Source organism: Sander lucioperca, chromosome 1, assembly GCF_008315115.2.
Source record: "Sander lucioperca isolate FBNREF2018 chromosome 1, SLUC_FBN_1.2, whole genome shotgun sequence".
Classification (NCBI taxonomy): Eukaryota; Metazoa; Chordata; class Actinopteri; order Perciformes; family Percidae; genus Sander; species Sander lucioperca.
The window spans coordinates 13,905,465-13,926,546 of record NC_050173.1 but is presented as its reverse complement, the minus strand read 5'-3'; the positions used below and the strand labels follow the sequence as shown (position 1 = coordinate 13,926,546).

The 21,082-nt window shown below is 40.2% G+C and overlaps 1 protein-coding gene across 3 annotated transcripts in view; it reads right to left on the bottom strand.

Moving 5' to 3' along the window:
* The window catches only part of plppr1 (phospholipid phosphatase related 1), a 52,653-nt gene extending 32,442 nt beyond the window's left edge, over positions 1 to 20,211 (bottom strand). For 2 of the 3 annotated variants that reach the window (XM_035999137.1, XM_031298160.2), the window contains exons 1-2: positions 19,983 to 20,211; positions 1,960 to 2,069 (exon numbers count right to left, since the gene is read on the bottom strand). In XM_035999137.1, the coding sequence (XP_035855030.1) occupies positions 1,960 to 2,019 (60 nt within the window). In that variant the 5' untranslated portion in view covers positions 2,020 to 2,069; positions 19,983 to 20,211. The remainder of the gene's footprint in view (positions 1 to 1,959; positions 2,070 to 19,982) is intronic. The other variant, XM_031298159.2, reaches the window with a different exon arrangement.
* Between the last annotated feature and the right edge of the window lie 871 nt (positions 20,212 to 21,082).

Sequence of the window (21,082 nt, the reverse complement as noted above, 5' to 3'; positions counted from 1 at the left end):
CTGGGGTTTACATTTTCTCCTCGGACAGCCAAACCCTGGTGGAGATTCATCAATAACCAATAACAGCTGATTGCTGATTTGCTTCGCTCTGCCTTGGCTACCGGCGTTAAACAACTTTGAAGATGCACACGTTACTATGGTAACAGTGAAGTCCCCAAAACTAAATTTGTAACACGCCATCTGATCATCAAAATCTGATGGTTTCATCATTAACGATGACGACATTTGCAGTCTGACAGCTCATACTGACTCAATGTTACAGTACTGTTATCATAGGAAACATGCACATTCAAATGTGAAGAATGGTTAGGACCTTTGCCAATTTTAGTTTATATTTCAACCAACCTCAACTTCTCATGATAGCATGTTATTTTCCAAAACAACAGAACTATTATACTTAGATCCAATGGTAAGGACCATCACCTCTAAGGTCTGGTGTTCAGCACTCCTGTATAAACATCCTGAATATAGAGTTTACCACCTAGATGCTGAACTGTTGTCATCAACATAATAATCAGTTACCCATTAACCCCCTATAGTTACACATCCTAATTAAACAAATTGCACAGCCATGATTAGCAATGTCCAACGGAGCATTTCATGCTGAGCTCCAGCCAAGACTCTTGTAAGCTGTAAATGAGCAAATTGCTGTACAACGATGACTTTCTATATTCTACAGAACATGAAGTACTTTGTGATTATTAATCTTTAATCAGTTAAACAACATTTAACAGGAGGACAGTGCTTGAAATGTGTCTGTATTGACTGTATTCGTTATGTAACAGTGGCTGTACAGAGAGATTTCTCAGATGCTCTAACTTAAAGTCTGGCTGCGTGGGAGTAAAAGTGGCATTCCAATTGACATGAGTGGGATTTCTAATATAGAAATCATAGCATATACTGTATGTCTGACTTATTCGACAAATACAAATAAGAATAGACCATTCAACATCTGCCAGTATATTTAGTTATCTTAGCTAGCTATACAGGAGGGTTAAGTGCTTCTTAGTCATTCTGAGAATAGCTCATTCCTGATATTAAACTTGCAATGTGTGAAACTGGCTCACCCGCCGGTTATTACTGATGTGGCAAGGTGACAGAGTGCAAAGTTACATTTCAAGGTGTCAAACTGAAAATTAGAATAGAAATAGTCTCACGACTGAAGGCTTATTTTTGCCATCTCTCAGCGACACAAAGCTCCATTTAAATTATTGATATTTGACTAATCAATAACTGGGAGTGTCTTGAGTTAATATCTGTACAATACTGTGATTCTTACATAAGAAGTACTGAGGAAATCAATAAGAAATATCCCACAATGCTGCACCAAAAGCAGCAATGTAGATGTAATAGGAATAATGAATAAAAAAGGGATATAATCATATAAAATAGTCACATTACACTTATCTTGGAGGACTTACCCAGACACATACCAGCATAGCAGACAATAACATTCATTTAGAGAGTGAAAGACTGTCAGAAAATATGACACAAAGGTCAGTCAAGAAGAAGGCATGAGAAAAAAGAAGAGGCGTAAACTCATCTGAGACTGTTATGCAGGATATTTCCTCAGAGAAGAGTGTGTGTGTGTGTGTGTGTGTGTGTGTGTGTGTGTGTGTGTGTGTGTGTGTAAAAGAAGAAGAGGGAGAGGAGAGAGTAATGAAGGGCGTCCTGAGACATCTCTCTGATTAAGGACTTTCAGCTGACATGGTAATTAAATATGGAGGAGCCCAACAATTCGCATACACACACACACACACACACACACACACACACACACACACACAGCTTTCCACTCATTCCAACACTTTATGCTCTGGTTAGCAGTGTATAATTTACCAGAACGGTAATTTGCTAATGGTTAAATTGTCATTCAAACACACACACACACACACACACACAAACTCATCATGTATATTCCACACCAACCAGGATTATAATTCACAGACAGCCTCTCACCTCTACAAAGATGAAACATGGGATGATGGAGTAGCTGCGCAGGGTGTTGTTGGTCGCCATCTTGTCTCCTGTCGGGAGATTTCTCCTCTCAGGATTCACGGCAGCTCACTCTGCAAAGAAGGGAACATCAAGTGTTGGTGCTCATTATGGAAAAATAACGACAAAAAACACAACAATGCCTTTTCTACCTATTACACTAGATCTATGTTATTAGGGGTACTCAGTGAAATGAGAGCAGTGATGAGAACCATGCTTGATGTTGACCGATCACCTACAGCTTAAAAGTGTATAATCATCACAGATGATTACATTTCGAAGACTTGGTGACAGTCCAGTGAACTTTCTAACATATGTCCATATATCTTAATAAAGACGTAAGACTGAAAAACAATGTATGAGGTGAGGTTTCAATCATATTTGTCTAAATCATTGCATTTGGGAGGCTGACTTGAAACAGAAACTCCAGCCGAGCCAACCATCCATCCAATCAGATTTGATCCTGGGTCCCAAAGGGCAAAAAAGGACAGGCAGAACAGCTCAAATGACCTTTCTCATCCTCAAATTCCTTCTGGGGGATCCCAAGAACTCCCTGAGTAGCTAAGACATTCAATCCACGAGTTGTGTTTTAGGTCTACCCTTTAGTGTCCTTCCAGTCCATTGTGCTCATAAGAGAGGTGGACTGAAGGCTTTCTTTCCTTCATCTGCAGGCGTTCCAATTGAGGGTGCAATTAATAATCACTATTATTATGAAGTAATTTGTTGATTATTTTTTCGATTAACACTCTGAGTAACACTTAAGCTGAGGAATGGCTGCGAAAAGTGCTATTGAGACATATTTATCTGTCACTAAAGGCTATTTTGTTTCAACAGCACAAAATTTGCTCTAAAGAGGTAACTATGTCTTAAGCATATCACATTTTTTTAAGGAAACTGAATCACAAATGACACTATTGTTAAGATTTAGACAAAATTAGCTTTAACTATTCTCTCTGGCTGTAAACCACTAGCAGAGACTGAAACCACAGTGAGTTCCAGCACTGAAACACAGTATGTGGCGCTGCTTCTGTTCTCCTCTCATTGTGTTTTACTGCATTTCATTATATTGTCACAAACAATACTATATAATTTCCCCATAGAGAAAAGTAAAATCATTAGTGAGAGTGGGAATAAAATTGCTGTAATGTATTTGCTTTGCTGGCTCATGAAAAGGATAAAATGTCTTCTTGCTAACTGTTTTCAATTGCTATGGGCTGACAATGTAACTGCGAGGTGTCTTGCAGTGGGTTTGGATTAGGTGGGATTTAATAGTGGTTTTGGGAAGCCAGATATGCCACTATCTGCTGTAGCAGTTGCTGCTTTATTGGTATTAATCAACAAAGCTATGACCACCCCCCCCCCAGATATTTTACGGTCATAAATGTGTTGTAAGGTTTTAATCATGCTTAATTCCCCCTTAAAGAGAAACGTGTCTGATTTGAGCTCCCTCTCTTCCTACTGTGCAATTCTGACTGATGAAAGGCAGCGAGTGTGGAGAAGAGGAGGAGGTTTGTTTTAGAGCCAAGTTGGAGAGACAAGAAGCAGTGGAGCATTTCAAATTCTACATTTAAACCATTTGTTTTTTTCCAACTGGTGTTTTCTTTTTTACAAGATTATGAATTGTCCTTGAACACCGGCTGGCTGCTCATTTTAACCACTGGAGAGATGATAAAGTAAGCTTCAGTTGAATTTCAATACACCATATTTCTGCTCAAATGTTGACAAGATTGCCACCTTTGTTGCGTTTAGCATGTAGCTGTTTACCCTTTTTTCAGTCTTTGTTAAACTAAGTTAACCTGCTGCTGACTGTAGCCTTATATTTACCGGAAAGATAAATAGTATCAATCTTCTCCTCTAAGTGCGGAAAGAAATTAATATTTCCCAAAATGTTTAAGTGTTTCTAGAAGGCGTCTCCAGGACCTCTCCAGTCGCCTCTCTGTCAGCTCCGCAGAGTTTATGCTGAATTGTCTATTTTACAAAATGAAGTTGTGCTTTATGTGATTGATGTTGGACGGTGATCACATGTGGCTATGAGTCACTCATTAGGATCTGGAAATCAACTTGCCAGTTTCCTGCCGACTCTGCTAGCCAGGGCTAGCTAGCCAGCTGGCCGGTCAAGTAAGTAACCAATGAGGAAAAGGTGGAGAAGATGAGCTGTAGTGTAGGGCTGTAACTAACAATTATTTGTATTGTCAATTAATCTGCTGATGTTAGAAAATGGTGTAAAATGATTTGATTAGTGTTTTCCAAAGCCCAAGATGACGTCCTCAAATGTCTTGTTTTGTCCAGAACTCAAAGATATTCAGTTAACTGTCACAGAGGAGTGAAGAAACTAGAAAATATTCATATTGAAGAAGCTGGAATCAGAGAATTTTTCCACAGCGTTGCGGAGGAGGGTCTGGCTAGTCCACACAGCATTCCGGGATGGGAGAAAAACATGGTCTGGTTTATTAGCATGTCCTTAAACCAATCACAATCGTCTCGGGCGGTGCTAAACGCCGGACGGAGCAAAGGCACCTCTGCAAAATAGCCTCGGGAAGCAACTTGTTTTGGTGGAACGTGTACGTTCAAAGGTTGTTTTAGTCTTGCAACAGAAAACTCAGATTGGACAGATAGTCTAGCTAGCTGTCTGGATTTACCCTGCAGAGATCTGAGGAGCTGTTAACCATAGTCCTCATAAATCTACCAGAGTTTAAAATTACAACACAAAGAAGGCAGAAAGTAACGGGGCAGCCCAAAACGGACATCTGAAAAGTGTGACATCCAGCTGAATTTCCTTACTCTGCACATGACAATTACAACTTTGAAAATGAAATTGAAAATTCTGCTACAGAAAGCCTCACATGAAATACCACTGACAGAGGGAAACACTAGTGAAACTTTCACCCTGATTTGAAACCAAGCACTTCAATCTCATTGAGTCATTCTACGCAGGCAGACAGTGATGCTGGCAGGTCTAATCAGTCCCTAAGTGCCTGTCCCATCGCATTTAACACTAAATCCAGGCTAATCATCCTGACATTAGATGAAAACAATATGACCCTCAGTCTCTTGGCTCTCACATCTCTTCACACGGCAAAAAAAAAGTCTGCATGGTGTGTGTAAATGACACACAAATCAGCACTTGCCCTCCTGCCATGTGGTTCTTAAACATGAACACCTGTGCATGTGTGACTTCAGGTGATAGATCTGCAAAAATAACACTTAATCTTATTAACCTGCAAAAGATCAGTGCAAAAAATTCTGTCATCTGCAGAGCCGGTAGAGACTCACTCTCCTGTTCACAGCCACTTCAGCAGGGTGGATAGGTGTCAGGCGAGGTTGAACTGAGGTTTTCCAGTTGATGGATGGTCTCACACTTCACTAAAACTGCGAACACCCACATTAAAAGTCTTACATGCCATGTAAATTGAATTGCTTTCAGTAAATCCATGGAAAAAAAAATCTGCTAGACATCTGCGCGATCCGTCTCAGTGCACATTTACAGTGTAATTGGCCTACAGTGACTCAGTGACTTTTATAGATTATGGCAGGTGGGGAGGCATCAACTACAGAGAGGAAAATAGTCATGTCTGTAATGTGGTTAAAAAGCCCCGAAAAAATTAAATGACCATAATAATCACATTTACACCATTATACTTATGTGGCGGTTTTTGAAATTTCCTCTACTACCACCAACAGGAGGTAAATTATTCATCATTTCTGTAGCTTGCTCCACTGAACCATGTCTTTAATCAAGCCAGTCAATCGGAAACAGTTCATGTTAGCTGTGATTTTTTTATCTCAGTTGAAAATTTGATTTGTTTAAGTTTTTCCCTAATCTACAGCATTGTTCCCTCACTGAATAAACTGCAGTAGTGAGCATAAGATCATAACTGCAGTGAAAAACAAGTGGTGGGGCTCACTGGTTAAGTCACAATGTGACTCAATATGATATGATGCAACAATGATAACATGCAGCACAGCCTATGATGCACAATGTATCACAAAGCAAATACCTGGGATCATTTGAAAATGAAAATATAAAGGAATCTATTAAAAAGCAGAAATCAGTTATATACGTATTTAAAACGTTGTAGTACTTTCACAGCTAGTCTAACGTCCATAACGACGTTCCACTTCCGGGATTGCTCCAGTGCCGCAAATTCCGCCGGATGTCACTCTTTTCGGTCGGATGTCCGTTACCTTCCGCTTTCTTTGTGTTGTAATTTTAAACTCGGGTCAATTTCTGAGGACTATGAAGCTATTGCGTCGTTTCTGTCTACCCCATGAGGGATTCTAAGTAATGACAACAACACTGTCAGCGCGTCCACATGATATAAGCCTTATGTGATCACACAGATAGTCATAATTAGCTTTGTAGCAACTCATTTGGCAATGGCTTGAATGTAACGGACGTTCATTAATTAACTGCTCCTCAGATCTCTGCAGGGTAAATCCAGACAGCTAGCTAGACTATCTGTCCAATCTGAGTTTTCTGTTGCACAAGTATAACAACTTTTGAACATGCACATGTTCCACCAAAACAAGTTCCTTCCCGAGGCTATTTTGCAGCAACACCGTGGCTCCATCCGGCGCCCAAGAACGATTGTGATTTGTTTAAAGAAATGCCAATAAACCAGAGCACGTTTTTCTCCCATCCCGCAATGCTGTGTGGACTAGCCAGACCCTCCTCCACAGCACTGTGGAGGAGGGTCTGGCAATGCGTGACTAGTTCACAGCTGACCTGTCCCGTACGGTTCAAACTAACTTCTGCGTTTGCCCATTGGGTTCAGATTGTTTAGGCTGGAGTCAGATCTGTAAAACTGAGTTTCGCAACAAAGAATCAAGCAAAGGCACCACTTTACATCTTGTGCTTACCAGAGATGTTCTCATAAGTTTCTTGGAAATAAGTCATTCAGCACAAAACAAATCATAAAAAATGACTAATCGGCTAAAGAATTCTTAGTCGTCTAAGACCAAAACGACTGATTAGTCGACTAATCGACTAGGGGGCAGCCCTACTGTGTTTGGGTCACACCTGTGTCCATAACAGCAAGTTGAAGTGATGTAAAACTAATTGAAATATGAATTAGGGCTGAATGATTTTGGAAAATAATCTAATTGCGATCTTTTTAACCAATATTGCGATTGTGATTTAAAATGCGATAACTTTTTTTAACTCTTTTATCTGCTGTATTATTCAACAAAGACAAACAATACATAATTGTATGACCAACACAATATTAGATAGATTAAACATAAACTGTTCTTTACTGTAGGTCAGGCCTGTATGTTATGATGGAATTAGGTGATGCATGAATTAATATGAATTACATTATTATTTATTTAAACTACTTTAATCACCGTGACTGATTTGTTGAATGTCCAGCCTTGTAACCATGTAATAATTACCATGACAAAAACAAATCACTGACAAATAAGCCTGGTGTTAACATGAATATGAAAGTCAGCAACAAATCACACAAACTAAAGTGCAGATTGCAGAAATGCACGTTTTAAACCTTGTCTGTAAACTTTACGGGACAGTCTTTAAATATGTAACGTTATATGTGCACAACAAATATGGCATGCCAGCCATAGTGATCCTATGGCTTGACCCCGTCAGTTGTAGCAGCGAAAAACTCTCTGTTAACATTTTTTTGTGTTGCTCCGGTATGGCGACCTAGCTAAAGTATGTGCGGGAGGGCATGTTGTACCGCTTATCCAGTGTATTTAGCCGAGACGTGAGCCCAGGCTTGGTCACCGTACTGAGGTCCATCATATCTTTCGCGTAAACTGCTTGAGTAGTCCATATTGACGACGTTTCACTTCCGGGATTGCTCCGGTTCTGCCGGAAATTCCGCCGGATGTCCCTCATTTCGGCCAGATGTTCGCTACCTTCCGCTTTCTTTGCGTTGGAATTTTAAACTCCGGTCGATTTCTGAGGACTAGGGTTAACTGCGCCTCAGATCTCTGCAGGGTAAATTAAGACAGCTAGCTAGACTATCTGTCCAATCTGAGTTTTCTCTTGCACGACTAAAACAACTTTTGAACATACACGTTCCACCAAATAAGTTCCTTCTCGAGGCTTTTTTGTAGAGGCACCATTGCTTCGTCAGGTGCTTAGCGCATCCCAAGACGATTGTGATTGGTTTAAAGAAATGCCAATAAACCAGAGCACGTTTTTCTCATCCCAGAATGCTGTGTGGACTCACCAGACCCTCCTCCACAGCGCTGTGGAGTCTGGCAATGCGAGACTACTGCTTGAGTAATTTCCACTTTCCGTTCTAAAGTACGTTCACGTGGAGTTAACGCTTCTTGTATCGAAGTCTGTTCCCCAGTCAAGATCTGTTTACGCTCGCGTGTCACGTGACCAGAGTTTAATTGCAGCCTTTGCGGTTAGAAAATTTCAATTTAACATATCACGATTAATCGTTCAGCTCTAATATGAATGTACTACCAAAGAGGTCTATTGTAGTGCAATGACAACATACAGTAATGTATGAATGCAAGAATACATGCTCAATCTCAAGTTGTATGTTTTACTTTGTAGACTAGAAATAGTCTCTGCCTATTAAGGAGAACTTGTGATTTGCTTAAAACAATTAGCAGGTATTGTCTTTTTGATGCTCAAAGTGGCTACAAAACTAATCTTTTGAGACGTGCTCTGTTTTTGAAAGAACCTGTGCAGTCTATGCTTTTATTTTGCCTTGTTCTGTGGGCAATGCAGATGGAATAGACAAGAACAAACTGGCAATTTGACAGTTGGACTGCGAGCTTGATGATTTTAACTGGGGGCTCTGTGACAGATGATTTGAATCAGAACATTTAAGGGGGGGCGCACTCGATGTCAAAGAGTTTACATTCAACAGCCTTGCAGCTCTAAAGAGAGTCACAGCGCTGAACAATTGGACCTAAGTCTAGGTAAATTCCTAACATGTTTTCTCTTTTTCTCTCACCTCGGGACATTTCAAGAGCCAGTTAATTACAGTCGGAGGAAAGGTGATCAGATCCTCTTCCCAGAGGCGAGCTCATCAAACAAGCAGCCTACAGGCCTTGTCAGGATTCATCAGTCTCTCCTCTCCACTCAGCCAGCATGTGATGACTTTGTCTAGACCCGACTGCTCTCCCCTCAGAGACGACAAGAGCTGACTGTGAAATATTGAGCCCACAAATATCATCTGATTGACCATCTCCTGGTCTCCAGCGGAGTTGCTGTGGCTGACTGGGACGACCGCCTGAATGTGACTCAACTCTCGCAATGACAGAGTTGGTGATAGAGCGGGGGGAAATATTACCTTCAGTTATCACTGCCAGCATGCTGCCCGTCTCTCCTTCTGTACGTGAGCGAAGGAGGTTATGGACCTTTTTCACAGCAGAAATTTTGACTTGTCATAGTAGGAAAAGCACAGCTGAAATTGATAACCTTAAGTGTCCCAGTAAGCTATTTCAGTGAGTCAGCATGCACAATACCAGGGCCTCTCCTAAGTGGAATGCAGCCATCATTAATGGTTTTGAATACACCTGTGCTTTTCCTACTATGACATGTCAACATGTCTGCCGTGAAAAAGGTCTATTCAACTCCTACAATGCCAGAATTGTAAAGCTGCACTGACTACTTCAAAAAATAGTTGTAAGAATATTTTGGGGTTTTGGCCTGTTGGTTGGACATAACAAGCAACAGTGTCACCCAGGTGGGCTCTAGGAAATGTCTCTCATTTTTTATATTTTCTAGATTAATTGCTTAAACAGTTAATCAAAACAGTGATCTATAAATTGGATTGCACACGACCAATTAGATACAGCTTTTGCAAAAAATACGGCTATTTGCTTTCTTGCTGAGAGTTAGATCGATACCAGTCTCGTATCTTTAGGATAAATGTGAAGCTACAGCCAGCAGCCTGTTAGCTTAGCACAACGAGTGGAAACAGGGGGAAACAGCTAGCCTGTCTCACTCCGAAAGTAAGAAAATCCAAAGCTTTTTAATTAACACATTATATCTCCTATGTTTGGAGTCTTGTTGTCACCTTGAAGTTACCAGGCAACCAGCTGTTCTGCATCTATGTTGTTTTTATAATAAATTAGATGAAACATGTTAATTAGTGAATTTTAGAGATGCTGGTAGGTGGATTCTGTTACCTTCAGATGGAGCCAGGCCAGCTTTTTCCTCCTGTTTCCAGTCTGTATGCTAGGCTAAACTAGCTGACTGCTAGATGTAGGATTATGTTTAATGGATAAACATGAGTAATCTGAAAGGGCACTCGGTGAGCACAGACCTCCACCAAGGCCTGCCCTATCTCACAATGTTAATGCTGTGTGAATTTTCCAAGTCGGGAACAAATTTTTCCGATTATTTCCACACCATGTGAATGCGGCACAAACGCCCAATCTTGCAATGTTAACAAAAGTGAAAAAGAATTTGTGTAGCCGCCCCACGCTCCAAAACGTAATGGGTTCTCCCTTGGCCCATGCAACACCCTTCCACCAAGTTTCATAAAAATCAGGCTAGTAGTTTTTTTTTTTTCCGTAATCCTGCTGACAAACAAACAAACAAACAGATAATCCGAGCTGAAAACATAACCTCCTTGTCGAAATAAAAAAAGATTAAGGTGGTATCAATCTTTTCATCTAAATCTCTCAGAGAAAGCAAATAAGCATATTTCCCAAAATGTTAAATTATTCCTTGAACTTTCACACAAAATGATTCAGCTGTTATTTTTTATAAATTATAATGCCATAAATGACTGCATGGCCAACCGTCTTTACATTTTGACTTGGCTTTACAGACCTGTGATGTACATATGTATAAAACCACATTAATATAACAGTAATATTACTTTGCTGCTTTCCATAGGTTGGTGTATGGACGTTTATCATAATAAATTGTTGTTTTTGTTATTCAATTGCTATGCATAGTCACAGCTACCTAATTTAGGCCATTTTGAGTTTTATTTTTGTTTGTTTTTTTGCATGAAAACCAAGGAACATGTTTTGCTGGGAAAAATGCCAACTCAGCATGCCAGACTGTGTCCAAACCTACACTACACTGTTGGGGTGTTTTATTTGACTACAGACAACGTTTCTGGATGGGGAACATGCTCCTGCTGTCACCAAAAAGTTATTTTCCCATCTATTATACAACCCTCATAAAACATAAATCACCTTCTCCCCTGAGGAACTGAGGAAAAGGTTTATGGAACAACAAGGTGTAAACATCTCATTTACAATTCTTCACCTGCTCACTGCACAGCTATGCACACACACACACACACACACACACACACACACACACACACACACACACACACACACACACTCTCTCTCTCTCACACACAGACAGAGCTGTCCAATGGCTGCCACTCTTGCCAACGGAGCATCTTTGTTGCTATAAATAGTCAGTTTGCATACTTCCCTTGTGGCTTTCTTAAAAAGTGGGAAATCAATTTTTCTGTAGAAAACAATAATAATGGGTTTTCTTACAAAGCATTTGTTAAGAAATCAGCACAACTTCTGACAATGCACATACAGTTTCCACATTCACAATGATCCCTTAAACAATATTCCAAACGGTATCAGGCTGTGATGAAGTCACTCTATCATCTATAGAGGTGTGCGTTAACATAAAATAACATTTTCGTCTTTCCTCTCCTATCTCCTCTCACAGCTTAACATCAGACAGGACAGTGACTCACAGTGGATAGAGCGTAAGGAGAGTAAGAAACAGAAAAGACAGGAGAAAGACAAACAGAGGAGATAAAAAAGATGAAGTGATGCATAAATCATGTTAAAGAACGTGGTTCATTTGGGGGAGAAGAACTTTTGCAACCTCTTGTGGGACATGCTGCTGTCATTTTCAGCATGAATTAGAGGAAATGTCTTACTGTAATATTGACTCTCTTCTAACTGGCAGCCAGAGTTCTTGGCTCTTCACATATCACACCTACCATATGCACATATGGAAAGTTATTTTTACTGTTCATATACAGTATATCACATTTTCAAACTGAAGATACTCATACTGTAGCTTATATTTAATTTTCAAACACAAATAAGAATAAGTTACCAGTGCAATCTCCCCCTTGCAATATGTTACAAATCCATGATCCGTATTTTTCCGCATTTCACCATAAATATGTGCTTAAAAATGTATCAGAATGCAGGAAATTAAGTCTTTGACTGTCAAAATGTTCTGGGGGAGGACTCCCAGACCCCCACTATGTGTTCCCCCAAAGGCCCATTCTGAGCAAGGAAAAACCCTGAGATGGTGCAGCAGCAAAGCACCCATTCATTCCCACAGAGAAGCAAGCCCTCCAATTGGACACGCATTCCAACATATTGCAGTGTTTGGGTGTGGGAAGCCAGTGAGGGATCATGTCCTCGTAGCAGTAAGATTAGAAAAAAAAACTAAGTTGATGCAGCAGAACCAGAGATAGTCTTTTTTTTAATAATTATTTCTTGTCATAACACACCCATATCTCCAACTTAAGTGTTAGCGACCGAGTTGCATTATGGGTAATGTTGGCGCCAGGTTTATACAAGGAAGAATGTGTAAGGGAAATAAAGACAATATTTCTGGTTATGTCGATAATCGTTTCATTCCTTTTTTATTTTTCATTTTCTTTCTTTCTTTTTTATTGTCAATCGTGACAATAAATCGTAATGTTACAGGAGTGCAATGCTGAATCAGTGGTAGGCCTATATATTTTTAAAGTTCTCTGGGAACCCTGTTTTTTTTTTAAACATACATGTTCGAAACTTGCTGTGTGTCTTTAATACATGTTAAGTGGTTGGTTCTTACAATAAGGTTGGAAACAAATGCTAACCACGATGAAGATTAGTATCACCTGATGCTGTGGGAATCACTTTTTTTGTCTTTCTGACAAAAAGCTTAGCTGGAAAATCTGCACAACGCCTTGCAACGATATAGGGTGGAGGACACAAGACACAGAGACAAGTACGATGAGAACAGAAACAGAACAAACTTCACAGTAAAAGATCAGGAATTTCTCAAACTAAGAAGAAAAGAACCATTCCTTGAGAGAAACGTTACAGTGCATGAGAAAGAGAAGCAAGACATGAAAAAGCAGCAGAGAAGAGCTGAGGAGATGCCAAACTTTTTTTTCAGATGCTGCTAATCATGCATACTGTCTCAAAAGTCTTCAAACACATTTCTGTATTTTCACATATCAAAGGTTTGCCACAGCTGCCGGCCTGAGTTTCACTCTCATGTCTTTTTTTTTTTTTGAATAAAAGGAAAAATGAATAGGATTTGTTGGTTGCGGTGTGTAAACATTCAAACTCCTCCCCGTCTCAACAAGGGTTACGGTGCTCGCCAGCGGGGAAAGCCAGCCCCAGATTGACTCTCGTTTTGGAACGAGCTTTGTCCGCTTGGCATTTTGCCTAGCTATATTTTCGTTTTCGTTTTCGTAGCTTCACATACATTTGGGTATCTGGAGTGCCTACCAACACACAAACAGTTTTTTTTGTGGGCTGCTTCAACAAGCTAGTCAGATTTTGCTCCCTTTCCTATGTCACATGCAGACTCAGAATATAACGCCCTCCATCTGAGTATCTCCATAATATGCGCCCTCATTTTTTCGCAAGCCAATCAGAGCAGACTGTGCTTTTCGGGAAGGGGGGGCTTAAACAGGCAGGCGCTTAAATGGAGCGTTTCAGGCAGAGGTTGAGTACAGGTAAATTCAGACAGACAGTATAAGAAAATTAATGTGATTTCTGAACATTAGAGCATGTAAACATGTTCGAGTAGAAACCCAAAATACAAGTATGAACCTGAAAATGAGCATGATATGTCTCCTTTGGGCAAAATGGTATTTCTATCTAAAGCGGATCTGATTTGTATCATTTTAGCTAATCACTACAGCCTTCATATTTTTTGCCTCAATGTCATACTATCTGTCTGCTCAACTAAACAAAAGAAATTGTCAAATTTCATAATCACCTATCATCACTATTCATTATTCTGCCATTAAATAAACGGTGCAGTGATACTAGCCTGGAAACTAGACGGATCTGCCAGCTCATATTTCATTTGCTCTGGCAGATACGTCTGCCCATCTACTTTATCGACTTCTTATTGATTCTTCATAGGGACGCTTTATAATGTAATATTCTATTTATTCTAAATTAAATTCTATACATTCATATTTCAAATCAAGAGTGCTGGTTCAACTAATGCAGTGAATTAATGCTTGAGGAAAAGTGGTTGCTACTTTGCATCCCAACAAATGCCAATAAACAACTGCAAGTGCTTCACATTTGCATATGTATGAGTGTAAATTCTTAAGTTGGGAAAATGCATTTCCACAAGTCCTCCAGGCTTTGTGTGTGTGTGTGTGTGTGTGTGTGTGTGTGTGTGTGTGTGTGTGTGTGTGTGTGTTTTCACTCTGTGTGTTGAATGCTGAATGATGCTGTGCAAGTTTTGTGTAATGCTGCCTTGTAACACCTCCAGATTTCGGTCTATATTTAGATCAAACAAGTTCTTGATCTCGGAGTGTTCAGCTATTTTTCAGCCCAATAACAACCAGCAGAACCATCACAACACCGTCCTCATAAAGAAGTCTTTCCCCTCTGAGATTTCTCAATATTTCTACAATATCATGCTAGTGCCGTTTCTCATTAGCATCATTCACAAGTACGTCTGCGTTTGTACTTTAGTTGGTGTAATGTGTCGTGTAAAGATATGGAAACCTCTTATGACTTTATGCTTCTAAAAGATGCACAAATTCTTCTTGTTAGTCAGCTTTTTGGACATTGAACATCTAGCTAAAGCATACCGCTGCAAATATGACCACCGCTAAACGATTGCCGACACCTTAACAAACCCCTTAGTCATCACAAAAACAGTTCTGAAATCGACAATTGACGCTGAAAAGCTGAAAATATGAATAGTATTCTCATGAAGCCATCTAGTCACTAAATCATGAGGAGATGATTTAGGCAAGAAAATTATTTTTGTCAAAAAATGACTTAGGCCATTATTTTAGGAAGGTGACGTTATAATACTTCTGTACTTTTCCTGAAGTAAGGTTTTGAATGAAGGTGTAAATAAAGGATCTGTGTACTGCAGTCTGTGTTTATTGGCCTCAAACAACCAACTGTGTAAGTGTAACAACTGTGACAACTCAGACTCTGACTTATCTCAGATTCTTTCTTGTTATTTTACTCAAGCCTCTCTCCTCCTTCTTCTCATCTCTCTACATAGAGATACAGATTCATAAAGCAATGGGGGATAGCGAAAATGTTTTGCTCAAGTTTGAACTATTTCAACTCACACAGATGCATCTTTGCTTCTTATCTTGTCTTTTCATTGACTTTGTATACAATATATGTTATATAAATAGGATGTGTCACATCTTAAAAGGTCCAGTGTGTAACGTGTTTAGTTATTCATTATCAAAATCTGTGTTGCCCGTTCACAAACTTGTCCTTTTTCATGAATATTTACCACCACCATCAATTCCAAGTATTCCTTTTGGCTTGAAATTTTACATTTGCAATCCCATGAACTGTTGTAGACGCTCCATATTCATGCGCCATCTTGAAATACGTTAGCCGGTAAGGGACATACAGGATATACTACTCCGCCTTTCGCGTTTTCGCTGTCACATGATAAACTCACAGGTGCTGCTAATGCTGCTAATGGGTATCGTAGCTTCCCGGCCCCGGCAAGTTTGAAGAAGGAAACATGGAGGACCACACATATTCTAAATCCAAATTTCAGGAACAGGAGTCTTCTTCTTCGCCCAGAAAAAGAAAAAGGATATTGAAAAGAGCAAGAGACCAGCTTTTTGAAGCATGAAGGCTACCGTAACTATAATACGTACTTTGAACTACGTGGCGCGAGAGAGTTGATTGCGATATATGATCTCAACGCTAGATGGGAGAAATTCCCACACATTGGACCTTTAAATTTGCTTTGAGAACACTACTGTAGAAGACAAATGACTTCCCTCTCACTTCTTCTGTTGCTTATCAGTGTGATTACCATCTACGTGTCCAGAATAGCGCAGAGGGTCCAGCAAAGCTAAGGGTTTTTATGTTCAATAAAAAAAGTGGTTTATACATTAATTCAAGTTGCTGCAACATCTGTTAATGAGGTCACATATTTATTAAAAAACAAGCTCTACTATGTGACACTGAAAACCAATGAATAACAATCAACATCATATTTCTCTTCACCTAACTGTGGTGGTTTACATTTGTAAATTAAACTTCAGGTCTGTTTTCAGTGTATACCCAAATAAGTAATTTAGCAACCTCAAATTCCTCCCTAATATTATCAGTTACCATGTATAAAGAATCACACCCGGGGCTCTCAGTCAGCAGGGACATTTGGCTGCAATGTCAAGTATTTCTCCATTAGCTCCCATCCCCATTCAAACTAATTATATACATGAGTCTGGGCTGAGAAGCTTGAGCTGCATTCTGGCACGCTACAAATACTGGGTGTGTTTGTGTACTGGCGCCAACAACATACCACTTTTCCATCAAATTAATCAAGCATCCTTGTAAATATAGATGTTTAGCCACATTAGCTGCCACTTTATTGTCCAGCTTCTGGCAAACCAAACAAAAATATCCATCATCAAGTGTTGCCAATGTTCCCATTCTTCCTGCTCCTCTCTGACACCATATCACCTGTATGTATCAACCTCCTTATAGATAAAGGGAGGGCCACCCAGTCTCCAGAGGCAGGCCTTATCTCACCTCAGGGCTAAGCATTCCCTGGAGACATCATAGTGGCAGATATATTGTCCAATCAGGACACCCCCGCTGCTCTAATAACACTGCCCCCACATCTTGTGGTAATCAAATACCTGCTATGGAGCGTGGAAAGGGCTTATGTGTGTGTGGCAGCCTGTATTTTTTTGGGTGTGCATGTGATCAATAGCCAGTCTCTGGTGTGGGAGTGGAGGAGGAGTTAGATATCAGACATGAGTTCAGAGGTCAGCGCTTCCTGCAGCCTCACTACTATATGTCCTCCTGACGTTTGGTTTTTTTAACAACATAAGGCATCGGCTGGTATCTCCCTGCAGTCAACACATTACGGAAAATCACCTCGTCACTATTATGATTTTTCTCTGCTGTATGCAGAACTAAACCAGCTCTGTGTGCTCCAAACGGCAGCGAGAAATAACTGAAACATTTTATTGTAAATAGCCAGAAGTGATATGCGTTTTTGTGCATCCCTGAGCACTCTCACTGCTGCTCAGGAGGCATGTTACATTTCACTTCACGCAATGTGAAAAGGTGATCATACACTAGAGCTGAATTTCATTTTGACAAATCGCACGGGAAGCTTTACTCTGTTGCAGGCAACCCTCTCGTCATCCTTCACTTGGATATTCCCGATGATAACACAAGCATGTTGCGCAGCTTTATTCTAAAAGCTGGGCTTGCAGGGCTAAATGTGTCAAAGTAATGGCCCATTTTTGAAAACAAAACTACAACATAAAATATTCATTGATGTTTTTCCAGCACCAAAATAGAGAAATAAATCAAAACTAACCCAAATGTTAGGGGGAAAAAATGGGACAAAGAAGAGTGATTTTAAACTGGTAAATGGAGCCAGTTCACACCAAAGAAGGTGATGGTGACTGCCGTAGCCCTAGAAAGTGTTTCACCACAATTACTACTACAATAACTTAATATCCAAAATGTACCAATTGCACTGTAATAATTCAACATACTAATCATGAGTTTGCACTGACTAATACAAAATGTATTTAATCAACGCAAAACTAAAACTAACAATAATCAAATGACTAAAATGTCACCAAAACTGACACATTTTTGTCTTAACACAGGTGTTCAAATTGTGACATAATAATGATAAATCTGATGAAAAATATATGATGACAATAATGGAACTAATCATGATTAGTGCTACAAGTGTTGATGTTATAAACTAAGACCGCACATCAGAATATGTGATGCTGCTGATGACTGACATCATTACCAGGCATGCTGATGTCATTGTGACCTCAGCCTGTTTTGCAGTCTTATTGGTCAGAAGTGACATAACCTCACACACACACACAGACACACAGACACACACACACACACACACACACACGCACGCACCCTACAACAAAACAAGCCTTCTGTATGACTAGTATAGAATGGGACCTATGCACTCCTGTGTGCATACACTTGTATGCAAGATGTATTTGCAAACCTAAAACCTACAGACACACACATTAATGCACATTTGTGCCGTTATGCAGAACAGCATGGTGGGTTTATGCCAAGAGGTTTCTTGCGTTCAGCGGGCCCTGCTGACAGCCAAGGGAAGGCTCACCTGATGCCCAGCCACCTGCCATCTGTCTGCTGCTGAATAATACCATTTGCCTGCTGTACTGCAGGGACGAGCATGAATACACCTGTCAAATTTAAACACACACAGCAAAACGCACACAACTCATGTACCTATGCTGCAAATAGTTGGTAGAAGTATGTGCCTCTCTGGATGGGTGATACTATCTCACTTGCTCAGTGCTCAGCCAAGGGACACAAAAAGGATTCAATTCAGATGGCAACAAGCAGACAGGCAGTTAGGAAGCATCAAAAGCAATATATCCCCCACCACTGTGAATGTAAGCAGATAGGGAATACTAATAATAATATGAATGCATTTCATTTATATAGAGCTTTTAACGACTTCACAGAATAAAAAAAAAAAATTCACACTAAAAATAGACACACGTTAATCAAACATCAAACGCATCTCTAAAAAGGTGAGTTTTGACCTGTGATTTCAACATGGACAGATTGTTTGAGTCGCGGATGTGTTAGGGGAGAGAGTTCCAGTTGATGGGAGCAGCTATGGAGAAGGCTCTGTCACCCAAGGATACCATCCAATAATAAAAGAGCAAGTGATTAATAATAAGCAGCACTTATTATGATGCAAAATTGATTTCTGCTACATCGATGGTCCAGTAACCATTTGGTCACTGGTCTGCTGGGCATTTCAGCTCGTCTGCATTGCCTCTCAACTCTTCATTTGCAAATAATTAGATTCATTTTGTTGTTATTCATCCCAGGTTTTTAAACTGTATTGTTTGACCACTTACAGTGAAATATATTCCTCATGCATTTGACCTTATGTCCAAAATGCAGCTGTATGATGAGGTCATAGAGGACCAAAACAGACATGTATAGCGAAGAATCCCTTCCTTTACATCAGTAAAGTATGTTTTAAGTTTTATGCATATTCTGTTGGCATTTCCTTTAAGAGCACTATTAAAAGATGAGGTTCAGGTCTCATATGTATGCTTAGGCCAAGCCTGCACATCCACAGTGCCGTTTTCTGAATATGATGATAGGAGAAGCAATCAGGATAGGATGATGATGACACACACGCTGCACTGAATTAATTACCCTGTACCGTTCAACAAGACATCTTAACCAGCATGGGATTGCAGTCTTTTCAGTGATCTGAAAAGCATCAAATGCGCCGTGCATGTCTAAAGGGGGGGGGGGGGGCTTGTTGGGAAGGAATAGCCACCCTGTGATGTTGGGGGGCGGGGAGATGGGCCGAATTTTTCTGGCTGGACTGAAGACACATTTGCTCGGCAACGAAGGCGAAAACATTTGCACAAATGTTTGTTTTACTGCCATAAAAAAAAGGGATGCACAGCACTCAGACACATAGGCTACTGACGGTAAAAGGCATATTTGTAAGGGGGTAAATAAGCCCTGGAGCGCGGTCACTGTTGCTGGTAGAGACAGGTGTCTGTCTAAGTACCGATATCGATTCTTTCACAACCATTAAAACACTAGTCTGCAAACGTTGCCCACGGAACCCGGTCCGTTCACAAACCCCATTTCATTCCGAGCTCTGATTCGCTTTATCTGACGAGACCCCCGCGTTGGGACTTGGTTAAGGTCCGAACTTGCCTCAGCAACAGACAATAGCTAAACACAGTCCCGTTTCCTCTTATTTCTCCCCCCACAGCATCTGCAGGAATCGCGCACACACTTACCGCGATGGGATGAAGCAATATTCCAGAGAAAAGGCGAATCCATTAAAGATAAGAATGTGGAGAAAAAGGGCGAAAGGAAGCCGTGAGCACTCCCACTACTACTAGTACTACTACTCCATCTGCTCAGCAAAGCCGCCGCTCTCGGTTTGTGATGGGGATCACGCAGCGCGTGAGAGGATGGATGCTGTGCCCTGTCGGAGGGGGGCGGGGACAAGACGCGTAGCTACTCAGCGGAGCGTATATTATTCTGTGTAGGGACCTTGTGTTACAAGTCGGCTGTGTAGCCCGCATATTCCCGGCCAGCCTGCCCTATAGACCTCCAGGTCCTATAGGACCACTCCTTTCGTTATCCCAGGGAGGCTGCTTTGAGTCCTTTCAATCCTACTTCATATTCATGGAGCTTCACACGTTGCCATTAAACAGGTTGAATGGTTTGCTGTTGAGGTAGTTTGCTGAAGTTGATATGAGATTCTGAAGATTCAAAGTGCTACCATTTTTTTTTTTTTTACACAATGCTGGTAGGGATTTGGTACTACTGTATTCAAATGTGAAAGTGTATTGGCCAAAAATGTTATTCATCATGTTTTCCATCATAATTTCCGCAGTTAGACACATATGGAAGAAATAAATAGGCTATATATATATATAAATGTGTTACAGTACTACAATGTACACACATCAAGTCCAAAGATACAATAGCAAAAATCGCCATGAGGCACAATAATAAAAGAAACTCTAGGATTACTGTTTGCCTCCCAATCTAAAATAAGAAGCATTTTCTTACAAAACACCTGTGGTGAAGTGAATGAATGACACATAGCAAAAAAGCAATATTCTCATAGTAATAAAGATTTGACATGACTTATTTTTTTTTGTTGATATTTAAAGATATTTGTCCAACTAACAGGGCAGTGACAGTCGAGAGTGATGTTTTAATAGTTGTTAGAAACTAATGCGGAAGAAACTTAAAATGCAGTTCCTCTGATAGCCACTAGATGTTGGCCCCAAGATAGTCGCCTATTAGTATCAGACCATATTGAAATAAGTCAACAAGAAAGAAAAGCACAAAAGTATTCTTCTACAAAAGAAATGTCAGTGCT